The sequence below is a fragment of the Phlebotomus papatasi genome, chromosome 2 (assembly GCF_024763615.1).
Source record: "Phlebotomus papatasi isolate M1 chromosome 2, Ppap_2.1, whole genome shotgun sequence".
In the NCBI taxonomy this organism is placed as follows: Eukaryota; Metazoa; Arthropoda; class Insecta; order Diptera; family Psychodidae; genus Phlebotomus; species Phlebotomus papatasi.
The window spans coordinates 11347284-11369592 of NC_077223.1; the positions used below are offsets into that span (position 1 = coordinate 11347284).

General features: G+C 33.1%; 1 protein-coding gene across 1 annotated transcript in view; it reads right to left on the reverse strand.

Moving 5' to 3' along the window:
• Positions 1-4866: 4866 nt before the first annotated feature.
• The window catches only part of LOC129803744 (unconventional myosin-XV), a 60326-nt gene continuing 42883 nt past the window's right edge, over positions 4867-22309 (reverse strand). The window contains exons 7-12 of the mRNA XM_055850513.1: positions 16085-16446; positions 11064-11313; positions 10556-10872; positions 5501-6323; positions 5326-5433; positions 4867-5247 (exon numbers count right to left, since the gene is read on the reverse strand). Of these exons, the coding sequence (XP_055706488.1) occupies positions 5194-5247; positions 5326-5433; positions 5501-6323; positions 10556-10872; positions 11064-11313; positions 16085-16446 (1914 nt within the window). The 3' untranslated portion in view covers positions 4867-5193. The remainder of the gene's footprint in view (positions 5248-5325; positions 5434-5500; positions 6324-10555; positions 10873-11063; positions 11314-16084; positions 16447-22309) is intronic.

Below are 22309 nucleotides of genomic sequence, written 5' to 3' on the forward strand. Positions count from 1 at the left end.
TACACTTTTAATTTTTCTGAGAAATTAACAAATTAAAATTAGTGAATATAAATGGTTTTCGCTTAATTTGGAGCAAAATTACCCAAATGATGAAACTGTTGTATAGAAAATTATATAAATATAATAATTTAGTACTGTATTTATCGTGAAAACAATGACGTTTCCATTTGGAGTAGCAAAAAATTTTCATTTGGAGCAGATTTTGAATTAACTTAATTTACCCTACGCCATCACCAGTCTAAATTTCTAATAAAATTATTTTAGACATAGATAAATAATTCTACATAAAAAGCATGCCAGATAGCTAACATAACACCTGATGCGACACAAATTCCACAATGTACATGTGTTTAGTCGGGCACTTTTCTGCATTGGGAAGAAAAAATCCGATAAAACTATTCAAATTTGAAAGAAAATTACGGATTTTAAATGTCTGGATAAAAATTTGGATAGAAACAAATTAGAAACAAGGAAATATGCATGGAAACGCAGAAACACAACTAGAAACGCGAGAAACACGACTGGAAACGAGGAAACACAACTAGAAACAAGGAAACACAACTAGAAACAAGGAAACATGGTTAGAAACGGAGAAACATAACTGGAAACATGCTGGAAACGAGGAAACACATCAAGAAACGAGAGAAACACATTTTTTTCAGCGATAGAAACAGAAACGGAGAAACAGAAACAGAAACGGAGAAACATTTCTCGTGTTTCTGGAAACGGGAAACGCAAGCCAATTTCTTTTCTTATGAGTAACCCCTCGGTCTACACATTAGACAAATTATTGAAATAATAGCATTTCAAAGTGACATTGAAAAGAAACTTCAATATTGAAGCGAATATTGAAACCAATATTTCAGTAAATGCCTACACACTGAACAAATTGAATTCAATTCAAAAAAATCCCAAAAGATCTGAGATTTCTTGGAGGAAGCTCCAGGAATCCTCTGACCACAGAATGTATCTGAAGTGCTCTGGGCAACAAGAAAATCCCAGAAGTTCTGAGATTTTCTGGAGGAAGCAGGGAATTAGTGCTGACCAAGTTGGGTTCTTGAGAAGATTGAACAAATATATAACCAAATTCCAAGAATCTGGGATTTTCTGGAGAACGCAGGAGAGATGTGTCTTGACTTGGATTTTGATCTTGGATGTGTTTTCATTCATGAACAAGGAAAATCCATCAGTTCTGTGATGTTCTGAAGTTAGAAGATTCCTGACCATTAAAAAATATTGAAGGAAATATCAAATCAATTTGATATTTAGAATTTCTTTGAAATTTTATTTCATTGTGACTTTGAAATTAATATTGACATAATTTGGCCTAATTTGTAGCCACTCAAAATAATGAAATAAAATATTGAATAAAATGTTCCATATTGAAACAAATATTTCAATATTTGCCTACACACTGGGCAATTTTCTTCAATATTGAAACATTTATGTCAATAAATTTTTGCAATGTGGAGGCAATCCTTGTCAATATTTGATATTGAAAAGAAATATTTCAATAAATTATGTCTAATGTATAGCCAGCTTAAATGTCCTAATTCAAAACCATTTCCAGACGCTTTAACTTTGACAAAAGATTCAACACATTAAGCTCATATTTTTCTGAAGAAAATTACATATATTTGCTCCTTGACTCTTTTAGAATGTTACTGTTTAGTGAAAATTCTTTAGATATAATTTGAAAACTTCTAAAATACAAGAAAAATACTTGAGTGTAAAATACTTCTATTGGAAACAAATTAATCCAAATGGAGACAAAGGAATGTTTCTAATTGGAGACAAACAGTGTAAGGCTTCCAAAACCTTGTTGAGTTGCTCCTGAGTACAGGATTTGTTCTTATTCCTGGTCTTTTCTCCTTTCTCATCTAAAAACAATAAGAAAATCTCTCCAAAAAATCATATTTCCGGGGTTTCCTATTGAAGCATTTGCAGACACTTCAGAAAAACCCTTTTTGTTCACGAAATGGGTAATTATTACATTAGAAAACTTCACGTACGGTTAATAATAAAGATTAGCACTTAATTTAATTAAAATTAACCAGAAATATGACATAAATTCTAAACGAAACGAATAAACAACAGTCACCACATTGTGTTTTTCATTGGAAAACATGGCCAATCGATGAAAAATTCGAAGGTGAAAAGATATACCTTTATATTTTTTGAGAAATTAACAAATTAAAATTTGTGAATATGAATGAATTTTCGCTTTATTTGGAGCAAAATGAACTAAATAATGAAACAGTGGTATAGAAAATATATAAATATAATAATTTAGTACTGTATTTATCATGCAAACAATGACGCTTCCATTTGGAGTAGCGAAAAATTTCCATTTGAAGCAGGTTTTGAATTAGCTTAATTTACCCTAGTTTCTTACAGATTAATAGATGATTTTTTTAAAAAGAATTTTTTTTATCTATCCAGTAACTTTCCAAGAAAACAAATTAGCAATCAGAATTCAAATCAGGAAAAAGGATGAATGCCAATTTTAATAAATTCGACGGGGTCGAATTTTCCGTCCGACATTTTGAGCAAAAATTTTGCGTGGTCTTCTGCGAAGCGAAAAAAGAACAACAAAATGTATTTTCATCCAAGTTTTCATCTCTGTCGAACTATTTTTTCCAAGTAATTGAACGAGTAAAGTCACTAAAAATCCATTCCCAACAATAATTCGGATAGCAATTGCCCTGGAATAAATCATCTAAAATCACTCAAATTTGCGTATGATGTGTAATACCATGGTAAGGAATGGGGTAAAAAAATCTTACATTTTTTTCACCTAACAACTCCCAGTGGTGCCAAATCAACTAAAAAAGTACAAAAAGATAAAAAGAAATTTAACAGAAAAACTAAGAATACACAAATAAAATTTAAAAAAATGCAATAGTAGGGTAAGTGTGCCAAATTTCGGCATAGTTGCATGCAAGCGTCAAAGTCTCATGTTTGAAATGTAATATTTTAAATTCAAATTGGTTTTTTTTTTATTCTTTCTTCTTAAAGAGTGTTGCTTGGAACCTTGTAAAAAGTTTACCGTCTTTATTTACTCTAAAATCATTCTTAATACATTTTAAAATGAATAAAAATATAGACATAGCTTTGGTGCCCTATTTCGGCCACTTTCATTCTCATAGTTCCTTGCCCTTCGGGAATTCTTCCAATATCTTTTTCACGTCATCTCGTTTGTCGAAGCTACATTTTTTGTTATTCTTTTGCATTGTATAATCTCTAGAGTACGTAAAATCTAAAAGTTCATGGAAATTCGAGGAACAAAAAAGGTGGTCGAAATTGCAAGCTGACCGGAATTTGGCACACTTACGCTATCGCTTCTTGGAAATTAAAAGGAGCAATCAACTCAGTCTCCTGAGCAGCCAGCATGAAAAATTCTCAAATTTGAGTTATATACAATATTCTACTGTAAATGTCATGCCCTAAACATACTTACGATTTAAGCCGAGAGACGGTTTAAGATAATTACAGAAAGTTTCACTGTGAAAGAAATTTTTGGGACCGAAAAAAGCCCGTGAATTCACTTCAGTGACACAGTAAAATTTGCATACCTACAGGAGATATCCTTGTATTAAGATACGGAAACGCTGTGATGTATACAACACATTTTTAGCTCAATTTTTCGGCCTATTTTCAGCGATAACGGTTCAGATTGGGTCCGGCACACCTTTTAGATCAAGAAAATTTCATGAAATCAAAATTCACATTTCTTTCTCACACATTTTGTGTACGTACTTATGTCTCTCTCATTCTTTCGCTCCAAATTGGATTGAGCAAAAATTGAATTTCTTGTGATGTCTAAAAGAAGAAGAGAGTGCGAAAGAATGAGATAGTCATATCGCTCCTTGGAAATTACAAGGGGCCAACTCAATCTGAGCCATTTTTCAGGAGACAGCATGAAAGATTCAACTTTGTATAAATAATTATCTCAATTAAGTATGTTAATAAAAACATTTTAATTCTTTTCTATTTGTATGAGCATTATTATAAATATCGAAACATACATATTTTTACCTTTTAAAATATGTTTTTTTATGAGTTAGCCCTTTGACATTCTAAATGATGCGTAAATTTTCATGAAATTAGAATGACACGGGATCAACTTGCTTGAGTTAGTCCCTTGTTTCACAAAAATTTCAACGATAAATCTATTTTGTGCCCCTTGACTTCAAACAAAACCGCGCAAGTAATCATAAAGGATAAAATTTTGAAAAACTTTTCTAATAACGAAATTTATTGACTCATATCATCTAAAATTTTATTAAATTCTCTGTCTGAGTGCATTAAAACCTCAAAATCGCCAAAAAGTGAGTTGGCCCCTTGTAATTTCCAAGGAGCGATATGCAAAGCGTGTAAGAAAGAAGAAGATTCGAATTTCAACTTCAGGAAATTTTCCTGATCTGTGCTGGATTCATAAGACATGCATTTCAAATTTACGAGAAAAATATTGGCTTGAATTTAGGGGCAATTCAAAAATTATTTTATATAAATAAATTCCCAATAGTAGGCAATTAATATCAAATTCTTTCAGTCCGTTTTCACTCAAGCCGGAACTTCCTGTATAATCGAAAAATCAAAATGATTTGACTAAATTCCCATCAGTTTCCCACTAAGCCGTTTCTCGGCTTAAGTTGAGACAAGGATTAATCAGAAACTGATGGAAATGTAGTCTGATCAATATTTATTATGTTATGTGCTAAGAGCAACATAAAAGGACTGCAACGACTGCAACAATTGTGAAGATGAAGCAAATCGTCCTTGTAATTTTCCATAAGAAATTCGAAGCAATGCTAATTGGTAACAGAGAAAAGATGTACGACAATAAAATCAATAAATACTGAATTAATTACTATCTTTAATTTATTGCTTATAATTCTGTAAATATACATAATTTTTGTCAAAATTAAAAGGAAGTTACATATGAGAAATAGTTATTTCGAAATATATTTTTTTTGTCAAAAGGTAAGTACACATTATTATTTTTTAGATATGCAGTGGTGCGATAAGACTTGTAACGCTCTCCTCTCATTTAATGACATATAATTTTTGCACAGTTGCCACTGTTAAAAAAAAATTATTTAACTTAATATTTTTGATTATATCCTTTAAAACAAAAAAATATTTAATTCGTTGATATAAAACTTTTCGACAGTTACTATTAAATTATGCTCATTCTCGTCGATCTCTCTGCTGTACTTGCGCCATTGTGATGTATTGCCTTACCTAAAAAAAAAAACACATTTTTTGTTTAATCAGAAATTAATATAGAATCTATAGAATATTTCTTTTTTAATGTCTTACGAGTCGTGAGATTTCATGGGCTTGTTCTGTCTGCACACGGATAACTCGCTGTTGCATCAAATTGCCCACTTTCATGTCCAAGAAAAGAGCTCCATCCTCAGAACGTACCTAATAATTTGCCAACAAATAGTTTTAGATTCAAAATTCTTATACTTTTAAAGCCAAAGTTACTTACTTTTCGTGTTGAAATTACTTCAGTAAAAGGCCAGTGCTGCAGTGGCTCGTGGCTATTTGGATCAAGGAAAAGGACACCCTTTCTATTTAGTGCCAAAATTAACTCTCTCCATATCGACGTAGAGTCCTCAAGTTGCCCAACATCATCCGCCCATACTCTCTTAACAGCAAAGAAGCTACTGCCAAATAGCGGCCAAGTGGCCAGAACCGCCAGAAATTGTGCTTTCACCTGTCCAGGACTCAATGGTGCTACAGATGGCCAGGCAGACTGAACAAGTGCCACCCACTGAGCTGGTCGCAGCTCCCGAATGCCCAGTGCTGGCTTTGGCAACAGAAACTTAATCTCTTTCATAGCTGGTACATGACTAAGATCTGCTGCACGATGCAGAAGAGCCGCTACTCTAGCCATATCCCGGACAACATCCGGCGGTGGTGCTCCGCCAGCTGGCAATTCCAGCAGCAATCCTTCAAGATAGTCCGGTGCCACCTGATTGAAGAGCACCTCAACATAGAGGGGCGTTGGGGCAGGATCGCGCTTCAGGGGAAAATGCCAGACACTGCGACAGAAAATTAGGTAGAATGGTTGGCCAGATTTCAAAAGTTCCGTAGTCACGTCCAAAATATATTCATCTGCTGCAAGTGGCATTGTAAATGCATCTCCCTGAACAATGCAATACAGAGAGAATTCCTGCTGTTCAGCTCCAGAATCAATTCCCAAAAGGGAACACAGTTCTGCAATTACGTCTGCCACCACAGTGGAACATCGTGTATTTACAACACGCTCAGCACCGCCCGGAAGACGATAAATCTGTCGTCGAGCAGATCTGAGAAAAGTGAATTGTAACTTAGCATATTTTAGCTAATGTCCTAGACACACTTACGACTTAAGCCGAGAGACGTCTTAACGTAATTATAATCACAATAATGATCAGATTACATTTTCATAAGTTTCTGACTAATCCGTCTCTCGGCTTAAGCCGAGAAACGGGTTAGTGGGAAACGGATGAGAATTTAGTCTAACCATTATTTTGATAATAAGTATGTTAAGCCGTCTCTCAGCTTAAGTCACTTTTAGTCATTTAGAGCGATCAAAAATGATTAACACTTTAACCCTTTAAGAAAATAATTTTTCCTGACTACCTAAAGTTATTTTTTCCTTATGTTTGTACGTAATTGCAAAGTAGAAGGTTGAAGGAATCTAGGATATTTTTTGCAAGTCTCGAGCTATTTGCTATAATAGGGGGAAGGCTTATAATTTTGACCAGTTTCTTATTTTGGACACCTTGAGGATAAAATTGGACACTAAAAATAAATTGATTAAAATGATGGATTTTTATTCCAATATTTGATGAATAATGAATTATATCTAAATATTTGTTCTTCTTGGAAGATTTTAACACTAAATACGTTAAATTTTGAATATGATTTGAGTTGAAATTGCTTTGTTGAAAATTCGGTGTGATCAATTGCTTACGCGAAATATGGCAGAATTTTGTGTTTACTTCAGTCTTATTTAGCTGTGGTAAAGTACTAACAATGTTTCTTCGCTTTTTTTGAGTGATATTATTGAATATTTATTGAATATTGTGTTGATTCACGTTACTGATGATTTGTACATTTGACCTGAAGTGAGATTTTCCTTGTGAATTAGATTTTTCGTGTGAAAAATGGGAAATGTTTTAAGACATTTACCAGTGAGGTGATGGCTCTTATTTTGGACAGGTGTTTTTCTCACGAAATTTCGTGAAGTTTTAGCTTTTGTGATGACTAGGTTGGACAAATGACTGGAGAAACAAAGGAACATCATCTCTATGAAAGAGATGTAGTGAGAAAAGCCTTGAAAGGCTCCCGGAAAGGTCAGGAAATGAGCGAATCCGCACGTTCTTGGAGTACCGAAGTTAACTCGGTGATGGAGTTAACTAATGAATGATATGGAAAGTATCCGGGCTTCTTGTGACATTCTACGTTTCCCTTACATGAACAGGAAGAGGACTTGGTAAGATTGGTTCATTTCATATAAATATAAACATAATATTATTAGGCGAGATAGTTTTTATGTAAATCTTTAAGATTAGTGATTCCAGCGTTTTTATGAAGTATTTCAAGAATGTTATTGGGCATACTGTCGATTAAATTTTCGATGAACTTATCTTCAGGCTTGTTCAAGGCATCCAAAATTGCGGATTTTAACTCCAAAACGTAAGTGTATTGGCGAACATCGGCGTAAATATGGCAAATAAGTATCCTCCAAATATTTTCAATTGGATTGAAGTCAGGAGTTCAAGAGGACAAGTGGTCAAGCCAAGATTTTAATATTCTGAGCTCGGATCCAAAATAAAGGTTTTGCGCTCACATGGTTTCGAGCATTATTCGAAAAGCCAGGATTATATTGAAGATCTCATAAGTGGTCTGCTACCTTTTATTCCAATAAACCGGCGCTAAGACTTCATATTCCAGCAGGATAATGCTCGGATCCATGAGAGCGCAGAACCTTTAGATTGAACTCGAGCTCAGAATATCAAAATCTTGGCTTGACCACTTGTCCTCTTGAACTCCTGACTTCAATCCAATTGAAAATATTTGGAGGATACTTATTTGCCATATTTACGCCGATATTCGCCAATACACTTACGTTTTGGAGTTAAAATCTGCAATTTTGGATGCCTTGAACAAGCCTGAAGATAAGTTCATCGAAAATTTAATCGACAGTATGCCCAATAACATTCTTAATAAATAAAAACGCTGGAATCACTAATCTTAAAGATTTACATAAAAACTATCTCGCCTAATAATATTACAAAAGAATTTATTGACATTATCGTGGCTATACGATCAAAAACTTGTAAAATTGATATTCCTTCAATTAGAATTTAAGAAAGATGCTGTGCTGTCAAAAAATTATCTTAAATAGGTTCAAATCAAAGTATTTTGTTTAAAAAAAATTAAATAAAAAAAATATATAGAAGAAAATGTGATTATTGACAAGTGACCTTATGGTTTTGATACACTGGAAAACCATAAAAATCAGCATTTCTTCAATGTAAATATGGGAGACCCGTTGCAGTGTCAAAAAATTACAATAATCTATTGTAAAACAATTAAATTCAAACTATTTTGCAGAAAAATTTTAAATAAAACGAATACAGAAAAAATTTTGAGTTCTGCAAAGTGACCTTATGGTTATGATACGAACTATATTTGTAAATTAAATCTTGTAATGCGTAAGAAAAACCGACTTTTGTTCGGATTGTTCAGCACCTTCTTACATTTTTTCGTTTCCATATGATTAATTCTATATAATCGAGCAATAGTTAAATTTTTCATGCCCGTAGCGGTCGTTTTTGGTCTTAAAATTCGAAGATTCAGTGAATACCCCAATATGGTTATAAAATTTTTATAAAGGTTTCGACTTTTCTCTCGTCCATACACTGAGAAAAAAAGAGGGTGCGATTAACTTTTTTCCTCAGAACTTAAACTTTTAGGTGAAAAAATATAACAATATTTTTTAATGTTAATTTTACACCTTTTCAAGGGTAAAATTGACATGAAAAAGGATAACTTTAACCCCTAATTAATTTAATTACTTAAAAAGGGTAATATTTACACCGATTTCGAATCAATACTGGCAGGGTAAAATTAACATTTCCAGAATGTTATTTTAACTTTTTCGGATTTCTCTCAGGAAATAATAATTTTGCACTGCAGAATTGATCCGAAATCGGTGTCAATATTATGCTTTTAGGTGTATTATGGGTTGAAGTTACCGTTTTTGATGTCAATTTCACCCTTAAAAAGGTGTAAAATGAACATTAAAAAATGTTGATATATTTTTACACCTAAAAAGTGTTAAAATTATGAGAAAAGAAAGTTAATCGCACCCCCATTTTTTCTCAGTGTAGGCTTTTAAGTCGAACAGTTCATGACTTATCAATCTTTCTGAAGACGGATGTTGGGAAAAGTAAGGGAAAGTACTTTCCCTTCCCTTCGAACGATCATGCCTTCGAATAATGTGAATTTCTTTTATATTTCATAAAAGAGATTTTACACATTCTAGTTAGTCTTTTATCAATTATTGATAATTAAGTGAAAATTTCTTAGGAAAAATAAAAGAAATTCACATTATTCGAAGGCAGGGGCATGACATTTCCTATGTTTCCCATATGTTTCTAGCGTGTCGAAAAAGCTTTTGGGTTTATTAGCTTTTTTCTGTCATTGTAGAATGAATTAACAAAAAATATAAATGCCAAATAAAAGCCAATTTAATAACGAAAAAGCAACCGAAAACCCCAATTTGGCAACCTACGTAGTTTTGGAGATATCTCGTGAAATATGTACGAAAACAGGGAAAAATGTACACTAAAACTGGTCGCATTTTTCAGAGCTAATGTCACTTCCTTGTTCGAAGGCATGAACGTTCAAAGGGAGAATACTTTCCCCTACTTTTATCTATATTCAATAAAAACGGTGCAAAGATAGATCAATGAACACAAGTTCCCAAAAGAACAGTTTCTAAGTATTTTTTTTTTCTAAAATGTCTAACGATTTAATCCATCCATATTCGAATACTAGCTCACATGATTTCAAATTGAGCCCCATTCCCAGAAACGTCCTTGCCCAAAAATATTTGTTCACTAGAATTACTTAGCTTTGCCGAAATATACCACGGCTTAGTTCTTTTGGGAATGATTAGCGTTCCCGATGGACATTGGAGCAATTAGTCTATATGCTAACAAATTAGCTGATAAATAAAACGATTATTAGCTATATTTATAAATTTAGATTCAAAGGGATCTTTAATTAAAGCTTTGCGCTATAATGAGCTTTTTAAATTTTTAACCTTGAAAAACGGCTACAGGGAATGGTTCAAGGTCATTCTGCATTAGTTTTTGAATTTTGTATTTCTCATTCTAATAATTCTTTTTGTTTTAATTATATATATTCTTTTTGTGCAAATGATAAATTGAAATAGTAATATTTAATATTTCTTTGACATCTTGGATTTTCCGATTCATAAGGGAATGAATTATGACTAAGGTGATTGAGAGAAATTACTCACCTTCCCGCCGAAACAGCCGTGACTTCTTCAACACTTGGCACATTTTTTCGTCCGCCGCATCGGGCTGTCTTTCTTAAATTCGTCAAACATACAGCCGCCGTTCCGTGACAAGAACGTCGACGATCAGATGCGGCCACCGATAGATGCTCCATCAGATACGGACGCAATGCATCAGAACAGCCAAAATATGCTGCCAAGATGCTTAGCAAACGCCAAGCTCTCTGCACGGATTCTGGATTTGGCGATCGATTCACGGTTGTCTGCTTCATCAGCTGGCAGTAGACTTCATCACGCAAAGTGAGATGCTTGTGGCAATGCTGAAAATCAATGTATTTTTTTTTTTAATTCTAAAACCCTAAATTGAGCAAAAAATAATTTTTAAAAGTTTCTTTTTTATCTCAGCTGGCCGTTCTTAAAAGTTTTCATAATTATTTCAAACGTAGAACATTCATCATTGGATCTAGAAGTAAAATATAAAAATAGGAGAATGTATAATTTAAAGTCTTACCATGAGAATTGTGTAGACACATTGAACTTCAGTAAGATCGGGATCTGAAGGAAGATCTCCACAGTAACGAAGAATGCACTCAAAGCACTCAAGAGCAAGCATAGCCAAATCAGAAGGAAGACGCAAAAGAGGCGTCTTTAGAGGATTTCCTTGCCATCTCACAAGATCCAACTGTGGTCTAGAACTTCCCGTTGATCTCTTGTCACCTTTTGTCGGCATTGGTGCAATTTTAGCCTCATCATTTTGAGCACTAAAATTAAATGAATTCCAAAGAATAATTACAGGGAGGAACATGGATCTAAATTAGACAATGCGGGAGGTTCTAAATGGACGTGGCTTTTGGACAGAAAAAAATTAAATTTAAGGAGCTTATAAACATAAACAAATGTATCATGTAATTTTAGAATTATTTAAATATTGCGCCCTGCATTAATCCATTGCAGATACGTCTCCTCTCTTTCGTAAAAAAATATTTTAGTAAAAAAAATATCGCTTTTAATTTTTTTCTAACGATAAAAATTCCCCAGAAAAACTATGCAAGCCATTGCAAGGAGACCTCGACCTCGGAGCAGACTTACACTGAGTGAGAGAAATCCGAGAAAGTCAAAATAACATTCCGGAAATGTTAATTTTACCCTGCAGTATTGATCCGAAATCGGTGTAAATATTACCCTTTTTAGGTGAATTATGGGTAAAAGTTACCCTTTTTCATTATTGATTTTACCCTCAAAAGGTGTAAAATTAACATTAAAAAATGTTGATATATTTTTACACCCGAAAAGTGTTAAAGTTATGACGAAAGAAAGTTAATCGTAGCCTCTTTTTTTCTCAGTGTACACGGTAAAAACTTTTGGACACTGACCAAAATATTGGAACAAGTTTTCCTTGGAACAAATTTTTTTGGAATCAATTTGTACCTAGAGAAGATATTTGTTTGTTCCAAAAAGTTTTCTTTACAGTTTCGTTACAAAATACAGTTACAATTTTGTTAGAGTTTTCTTTTGGAACCGTTTTGATACAGTGGAATGTCTACAAATTTGAGTTGATTTCGTTTTATACAAATTTTTTCCCGAAATTTGGAACAAAATTTGTTGCACTCGGCGGTTTTGTTCCCACTTTCAGGAACAAATTGGTACATATTTTTTGTAACAATATTATTCCTACATCTGTAACATATTTGTTCCAAAAATTTTCGATGTCCGTGGACGAGGTAATTTTTGGAACGAAATTGTTACTCATATGGGGAATATTTTTGTTCCCATTGTCGGGTACAAATCCGTGTAAGTGATTTCGTCTTACAGTTAAGGCCTATACTTCAGTCGAGATGGATTTCAGTGGCAAAAATTCATAAGGAACATCAAATAAAAAGCAACTCAAGAGTGTTTTATACAGAGGCGTGCATGACGATATCATATGCGAGTTCTGGCAGCAAGAGGGGAAAGGAATTTCGAACTAAAAAAGTGAAACCATGTAGCACGAAAATTGCTACAGATTTGGCGTCCTCTTCCCTTCGGTGACGGGTGACTGAGTGTGAGAGGAGGGATACGCTTTTATACTAGACGAGCCATTTATTGGAACAAATTCGTTACTAATATTGGGTATCTTTTTGAGTCTCATAAAGCGAACAAGATTATGTCAAAAATTATGGTGTTCGTGGACGAGCTAATTTTTGGAACAAATACGTGCCGAAATTTTTTACCGTGTAGGACAAGGCTGAATCAAATTCAGAATCTTGCCTTGGAACCCCTAGGGATCGAACCCGAACATCTTCCTAAAGTGACGGAGTATCGCCAAGCGTGGACTTCTAATTTGGATGTCGGTTGAATATAATAAAGATGATGATTTTTTTCTAACATAAATTAAATAAATATTGACAAAGATTCATTGAATCCAGAATTTCTTCAACTGTTAAAACATTCAACAAAGAAAGTCACGATATATTTTTATTATTAAACTTTACTTTTCAAATTTCAACGTAATTATAAAAATTAAAGAAAAACTTCAAAAAAAAATCCCCAAAAGCAACAAAGAAAAGTTGAGAAAGGTAATAACTAACAATAATAGGGTCATTGAGTGCAATGGGCGCAATAAATTGGCCATTTCCACTGAGAGCATGAGTGCACCTGATCTCGAAAACTGGTAATTACTATACACAAAAAACTAACATGCCACAGATGGAAGTGTTAAGATTATGTAGGTGTAAAAAGAAAAAAAAAAAAAGATTTCTTGATCTCGGAAATTGATTGTGGTTATAGGAATGCATAATGAATTTTTATGTGAAAATTTTCGCTCCATTTCAATTACACTGTTTTCAAAATCTTTCTTCCATTCCATCGAAAATTTTTTTTTCAAGAAGAACCACGTATTCGTATTCAAATTTAATCAGACAGTATTTGTTTTCTTTTACCCTCCTTCATTCCCCAAGTTCGCTTACCAAAGGTTCTTGGAAATTATTGGTCCATATTTTGTTTAAACCAAATTCAGACTGGTCAGGAATTTAAGGACCATTCAAACGAATCCAGATTTGTGTTAATTGGTTGACACATAGGGTAGGTGTGCCAAATTCCGGCCAGTTTGCAATTTTGGCCACCTTTTTTGTTCCTCGAATTTCCATGAACTTTTAGATTTTACGTACTCTAGAGATTATACAATGCAAAAGAATAACAAAAAATGTAGCTTCGACAAACGAGATGACGTGAAAAAGATATTGGAAGAATTCCGGAATCGATAATGACTTTCGGAAAATTATTCTGAAAGAAGCTATGAAGCAGTAGGAACGGAAAAATTTAAGTAAGAAACAGTGGATGTTCCAAGAAGACTCTGCATCATAAAAAATAAAGTTTTGTTGTTCGCTCCATTTCTGCGATGGGGCATCTTATTGTACAAGGTAAGTACGAAAAACACCAGTGATAAGCCCAAATAAGCTTATGGTAGCTGAGATTCTTAAAAGGCCGCCTGAAAATGCATGGAACTCACGGTGCTTGCAACTCGGAAAGCGTGAAAATTCGATTGTGAGTTGAATTTTTTGGGGGTAAACAATCGACTCGAGCCCAGTTTTATCAATTATGGCAGCCGAGAACAGTTTGCTCGATGAGATTCTTAACCCTTCTTTTCTTTACGAAGATATGGTAAAGAATCTCAGCTAAAATGATTCCGTATCAGAGTCCACGAAGGGCCACGAAGAAGTAGAAGCCCTATACATTCAAGAGCAAACTCTTATTTTTCTCTTGCTCATTTTAACATTTTAAAAAAGATCAACTTTTGGTAAGCAATTATTTTTTATATGAAATGAAATTTTTTTTTTTTGAAAAATATAAATAAGATCCACTGATTAGGGTAAATTAAGCTAATTCAAAACCTGCTTCAAATGGAAATTTTTCGCTACTCCAAATGGAAACGTCATTGTTTTCATGATAAATACAGTACAAAATTATTATATTTATATATTTTCTATACCACTGTTTCATTATTTAGTTCATTTTGCTCCAAATAAAGCGAAAATTCATTCATATTCACAAATTTTAATTTGTTAATTTCTCAGAAAATATAAAGGTATATCTTTTCACCTTCGAATTTTTCATCGATTGGCCATGTTTTCCAATGAAAAACACAATGTGGTGACTGTTGTTTATTCGTTTCGTTTAGAATTTATGTCATATTTCTGGTTAATTTTAATTAAATTAAGTGCTAATATTTATTATTAACCGTACGTGAAGTTTTCTAATGTAATAATTACCCATTTCGTGAACAAAAAGGGTTTTTCTGAAGTGTCTGCAAATGCTTCAATAAGAAATACCGGAAATATGATTTTTTTGGAGAGATTTTCTTATTGTTTTTAGATGAGAAAGGAGAAAAGACCAGGAATAAGAACAAATCCTACACACAAGAGCAACTCAACAAGGTTTTGGAAGCCTTTTGTCGCGGTTTCACTTACACTGTTTGTCTCCAATTAGAAACATTCCTTTGTCTCCATTTGGATTAATTTGTTTCCAATAGAAGTATTTTACACTCAAGTATTTTTCTTGTATTTTAGAAGTTTTCAAATTATATCTAAAGAATTTTCACTAAACAGTAACATTCTAGAAGAGTCTAGGAGCAAATATATGTAATTCTCTTCAGAAAAATATGAGCTTAATGTGTTGAATCTTTTGTCAAAGTTAAAGCGTCTGGAAATGGTTTTGAATTAGGACATTTACCCTACTGAACTCATTTGCAAAAAGAAAAAAAAAATTTTTCTACCATTTTTTTACTTTTTTCTCAAATATACATTAGGCAACAAAATATTGACCGCCTCATCGAAGTAGTGCCTAATTAGCTATTATCAATTTTTGAGCCGATATCCGCTCAAAAATCGCGCGAAAAAGTGATTCACGGCCAGCTTTATCTCGTGAGTTCGACCATTCCGCGAAGTTGGGACGCTTTGTTATTTTTTTTTTTAAATTGTAAAATTGATGTGAAGAAAATTGATCTCCGGAATGCTTGCCAATTTGTTCGGGGCTTCTTTGCTTTCGGAATTTTAAGCAATAAAAAATATAGACTTTTTTACACTACATTTTGGGGAATCCCCTTAAGGGTTTGGTGGAGTGCTAGGAAGATCTCAAGTTGCTATCTCTAATTGTTTGGCTTCTATCTGGTAAGGGCTATACATACACTGAGAAAAAAAAGAGGCTACGATTAACTTTTTTTCGTCATAACTTTAACACTTTTTAGGTGTAAAAATATATCAACATTTTTCAATGTTAATTTTACACCTTTTGAGGGTAAAATCAACATGAAAAAGTGTAACTTTAACCCATAATACACCTAAAAAGGGTAATATTTACACCGATTTCGGATCAATACTGCAGGGTAAAATTAACATTTCCGGTATGTTATTTTGACTTTTTCGGATTTCTCTCAGTGTACAAACCATCTTTACATTTATTTTTTTTATTTTTGAAATCAAATTCAAAAAATTATGTTGAAATGAGGGGATCTAAATTTCGAGTTCAAGCATTAAAATGAAATAAAAATATACTCACTCATGCCTGAAGTGTTGTGCGGCAAATTGAAGCAAGGAATATTTTGATGATCCTGTAGGGCCAGTATTGAGGGGTACAGATTCATCAACTCGCATTTGTTTCTGTTGTTGCATAACCACATCTTGATGATTGATCGATGTCTTGTGATGACCAGGCGATGATGACTTTCGCCCTTGATTGACTGACTGTTGATGCCCAGATCCTTCATAATCCTCACTGGGACGATTCGAAGAGGTGACCTGAGCACTTGTTTGTCGTCCAACGATCGTCTCTTGATTATTGTGCCGCTCTGTATGATTAGCATTTAAAGTAGCGGCTGCTGCTCGTGCTCCTGAAGACAGTGTCGATGTCTTCGAGTGAACCTATTATGAAGTTGGTAGAAAAAAAAACCACATAAGATATTGAAAAATTACTAGAATTAAGCCCGGGAAATGATCATTTTCAATTTGTTTCTATAGATCCGCTAATGCAATAAAATAACACGCTTGGGAAATTCCATATATGAGTGGGGTATATGATAGAAAGTTGCGTGAAACAAGTCATTATACCAAAGACAGATTATACCAGATTGTACTCAGCTTACTTTTTGACCACTTTCTTCTTTAAATTTGCTACAGAAAAACTGCATCTTAAATGCATCAAGCATAAAGAGCTTATGGCAACCACATTATACCATTGACAAAAATGCAGAAAAAAACAAAAATTATGAGTATAACTTTCATGGTTACAGCAGTTGCAGTTCAACCAAGTCCATATGGCAAAATTGACTTTCACTCTATAAGTTTTTTTTTTATATTCCTAATCATACGCGATTAAAAGTTATTGCAAATATATATTGTCACACAATTGCGCTGTGGGACATTTCACACTGAACAAAATTTATTTTCTTTTGACCACCAGAACCGGGTATATTTTATTTCTTAACGAAATAAAATAAATATACATTTGATAACCATGTGATATGATTAGATTTCACTTTAGGCTATTTATGTAACAATATTTTAGTGCTAATAAAAGTACCCAATTTCTCAAAGCAATTCTCATTACGCTTCACAAAAAATATAAATTTTAAAATGAAATTATAAAGTGTAGGAAGTTATGAGTATGTATAATGTTTACACGTGTATAAATCATAGGGAACGCTGGGCTACATTGGCCGCAAATCTCAATTTAGATCTCAATTTTAATTTTAACCTCAAAACCATAAAATTTTTGGAAAAAAAATATTTTAAATAACTATTTCTTCACAATATTATTCAAATAATTATTTTTCGTTTCTCTAGACTAGATGCTTCATAAAAAAAAGTTTTCTTAAAAGAATAGATCAGGAAAAAAGGATTGAGTAGGGGAAGTGTGCCCAATTTCGGCCAGCTTCTAATTTCGGCCACTTTGAGTGTAATTTCGGCCATGCAAATAAATTAATTAAAATTATGTATGTAATCTTCGAATAGTCAATGAATTCATTTTGCTTTCAAATATTTATTCATTTTAGGATGTATTTTGTGTTAAATTTTAGGTATAATTTCAGTGTGGAAACAGTCTTACAAAAAATGTGACAGATCGATTGTGTCTTTAGCAGTCTTGTGATTTGTAGTGAAGTGCAGAAGGTTTTCCTTCGGTGTTTTTCATGAAAATTGATTAGTTTTCATTAAAGATTGTTTCTGTTTATGTTAATAGTGAATCAATCTTTAAATTTCGGGTAAAATTTCCCAGCTGAATCCTGTATTTCGCGTGAAAAAGTATATACTTTGTGAGCGTCTCTCCGGTGAGGTAGTGTTGGATATTCCGGCAACATCTTTTGCTTTCCTAAATTTCTTATTAATTTTATGTTTTCTTTTTCAATTTCTGAATTCTACAATGTCCAGAGAAAAAACTATCGCTTCTATGAAAAAGATGATGTGGAAAAGGCATTGGAAGAGGTCAGGAAGTGCAAATTGCTACGGGAATCTGCGCATAAATTTGAGATGTTACTCTTCAGGTGTTTAGGACAAATTACACGGAAGATCTCAGGGCTTGTGAGTCATATAAACGTATTAAATTAAATATTAAACTCGTTCCGTTTGACGTTTTGAAATTTTCTATCCGTTCCGTCACAAAAGGGGGTCAGATAAAAGGTGGCCGAAATTTCACACAAAGTGGCCGAAATACTACCCAAAGCAATGTCCATATTTTTATTAATTTTTCTATATTTTAGGAAGTGATTTAAAGAAAACAAAAATGATAAACTAGTCTTGAAGGTTCCACACAACCCTCCCGAAAAGAAAGCAACAAAAAATATCAATATTTATTAAAAATATAGCATTTCAAACTTAGGACTTCGGTGCTTACATGCAACTATGCCGAAATTTGGCACACTTACCCTAACTGTTTCAAAAACTATGAAAGAAAAACTCTCTCCTTTAATATTTGGCTTGAATTTTTTGTTTAACAAACACATTATTTAACAGGATAATTTCACGATATATTTTAGATCCCAGGAAAGAGTCTAACGTCAACAGGAAAATTTATCAAATCACTTTATTTGTCTTCCAAATAGAACAATTTGTAGTAAAAATTTGCTTATGGACGAGAAATTCTAACATGTATCATGAAAATGGATGTAAACAAAAGCCTACTTTGCTCGCAGAATTATAAAATAAGGCTCAATAAAAAAGTAAAAAAACAGTTAATTTGAGGTTAAGTATGATCTAACCTAGAAAAAGAAGCTCGTGTAATTATAACCATGATTTCTTCTATAAAAATTTCTAATAATTTCAGAATCTGCAAAATACTACAGAAACAATTTTTTAATGATCAGGATGTTTAATGTTTTTGAGGTTATAATTTTATTTATTTAACCTTTAAAGAGCTCTTTTAAATCTGTTGTTTTGGCTAAATTGTTGATTAAAAAATTCCCTTAGCCGGTAGATTAAAGTATTCCGCCACACAAAATATAAATCTTGAATTTTATTTAATCCATTTTTTTTCAACTTGTTACCGAACTAGAGGTCATATCGCAAGATATATTAGCTTCCGGTCAACGGTGACCCCCTATAACAAGAACATTTCCGAGAGACGCTATTCCCTTCTCCTCTTCAAAAACTTTCTTTCCTCTCCAAAAACCATTTGGTTTATTACGAAACTAGCTCTAACCTAACAATTTCTTTTATTTTCGGATATATTTCAGAGGTAGCCCAGGTGAATATATCATTTCGTCTATACATACCTATAAATGAAAAATTCGATATTTCGAGTTTTTTTTTTAAATTAAATTTTAACTACTCTGAGGGCCTATTTTTCAACCGTTTTAGTTATCGAAATTATACAGAACAGAGATGTTTTTTCGTCTTTTACCCCATCCTCCTCCTGCCCTCCAAAACCATAACCAATTTTTCTTTTCTGAAGTGAGGTAAATTAGTACACCATTGTAAACAAAAAGTACTCAAAGGGACAATTCACGTAGAGTACTATTTGGACTATTTACAGTAGAGTCTCTCAAATCTGAATCTCTCAAATCTGAATCTCTCAAATTCGAACGCCGTTTGGATTCAAAATGTCAATTGTGAGGTTATGTTAGAAAGTTCGTATTCTTGGTGAATGAAAATCATATTTATGTGCTTTTTCCTGAATATTTACATACATTATGGTCGTGTAAAATGAAAAGGAAGTATGTTACCACTAAGACTTGAGAGAAAGTACAGGAATTTGATTCAAAGTACAATTTAATCTCACATAAATTTCGTTAGTTTTGAAAAAATCGTTCGAATTTTGGAGGTGAGAAATGTCAAAAATACCCCCGAGCGTTCGAATTTAGGAGACTCTACTGTAGTAAGCTCGTAAGATCGAGCATTCCACAAAAGTTGATGCTTTACCATCTCTTAAGGTTAAAATCAACATAATGAACATAATCTAAAATTTTATGTCTCAAATCCAATGGACAAATGGAAGTATGAGACCAATTATGCGAGTTCCTTGATATTCAATCTTAATTCATTAAACGCTCTTTATCTTACAATTTAGAAATTGGAGAGTAAAACCGAAAACTACGTATACTACTCATTTGATTTCTTGGCTTTAAAAATATGAGTAATAAATTACTCTATTTTCTTACTCCTTATATTTATGAATGGTCCATTCATTCATTCTCAGATTTTACCCCAAACCATTGCCCAATTTTAAATCGTATTTTAACATAATTTTAAAAGATTTTAAACGAAAAATCGATCTGGTAAAAGGAGTGTGGAGAAATTATGCCCAGTTTTCCCATTTTTGTTTGTAAATATGTTTTCAAAATTTTCTATGAGAGTGAGCGAGATGACTATATCTAGATCTCACTCACTCTCATTGAAATGTCAATAACATGTTTACAAAACAAAAGTTATTGTGCGCAGGGCATTAAGCTTTGTATATTTATAAAACCATCAAAAATTCAAAAATAATCAAGTTTTTTTTATTCCGTAGCAAAATTCATCTACATTCTAGAATCTAGATCATCTTGTCTATATTCTGGGAAATGATCCGTTAAGACTCCAGCACACCTCTTAGATCAGGAAAATTTCATGAAGTTGAAATTCGAATCCCTTTCTTTCTCAAGCCTATTGCATATGTCTATTCCATTCTTTTGCACTCTTCTTCTTCTTTTAAACATCATAGCAAATTAAACACATGTTTAATTTATGCAAACTAATCACATGTTTTGCATATGACTATCTCATTCTTTCGCATACCAAATTCGATTGAGCTAAATTGAATTTGGAGTGATGTTTAAAAGAAGAAGAAGAGTACAAGAGAATGAGATAGACATATTGAAAGCATGTGAGAGAGAAAAGAATTCGAATTTCGACTTCATGAAATTTTCCTGATCTAAAAGGTGTGCCGGATCCATTAGATTCTAAACAAACCAAGACAACTACTTGGTATTTAGGGTTTTAAAACCTCCCTGAATTTGGCTAAACCTCTAATCTGAAGGCCGCTTAAGATTGCAAACATTAGGCCTGCTGTTATATTGTTTCTGTACATGTTATTAAGTTTAATTTCGTTTTACCACGGCTATCTACACTATGCCCTATATTACCTCGTTCTCCCCTATGTTAAATTTTTGTGAATATATTCGATTTCTCACAGTTCATAGTCAACAATCTCAAATGATTTTGTAGGTATACCTAAATTAGGCGCAAAATTGTACAAATCTGGTAATATGTGAATTACATATTACAGCTATGTTGTGTATATTATTCAGTATCTAACCTCAGCCGATTCTCGAAGTGTCTCAAAGCGTGCAAGAATTTCCTTAACAGAAACTTTCGCTTCAATTGGTTCCTCAAGTATTGTCTCCATACGACCTACAGAACCCGAACTTGTAATACTCGATCGACGATTTTTACCAATGATTGATGCAGATGAATTAGTCGGTGATAGTGACAAATTGGTTTCATTGGATGTTGGAACAAATGCAATTGGTTCTTCATGAGCTTCTTGACATTCATTTTTGTGCCTTTTCAGTGATGATTGAAGAAAGAATTCGTCCATTGAATGGACACTTGCAGCTTCATTTCCTTGCAATTGACTAGTTTTCTCCAAATATGCCTTAATCACAGGCTCTCGTGGTATCACGAGCTTCTCCATCACATCCTCCAGACCACCTTTCTCATGAACCTGTACCGTTGTCGTGCCTGTAATCTTTTCCCTTTCTGGCGATGAATCCGAGTCACAAATTCCATCATCACTTGAACTATCTTGTTCAATTGAATTTACAAGACTATCGAGTGATGCAGGACGATGGAATTTCGACGATTTTCTATTTCGCAGACTTCCTGAATCATTATCATCGGAATTGTCCTGGGCTATTGGACTCGGAGTTGGTATTGAATCATAGCACTTGTATGTGTTCTTTGAATCCCTCAACCGCGTCAAAGTACTCGATTGTTGCTCCAACGATAGCATATTTAATATAGCAATTATTTAAATCTTCACAACATTATATTTAATCTATTCATGTAATGAAGTTAAAACGTTACAATGAATAGTTTTTTATTGTATTTAACGAATGCGATCACTCTTGACACAGTATCATATTATTTTATTTGATTTAGAAAGATGAATTTTCGTTAAATTCATCTCCACTATGTATTCCATATGAAATTTTATTAATTTTTTTTTATTTGAAACCAATATATTACTTTTTCATCGATTTCTCTCACAATTTTCAACGTCTTTTGCACCATTTGATGTGAAATCCGCTAAGCA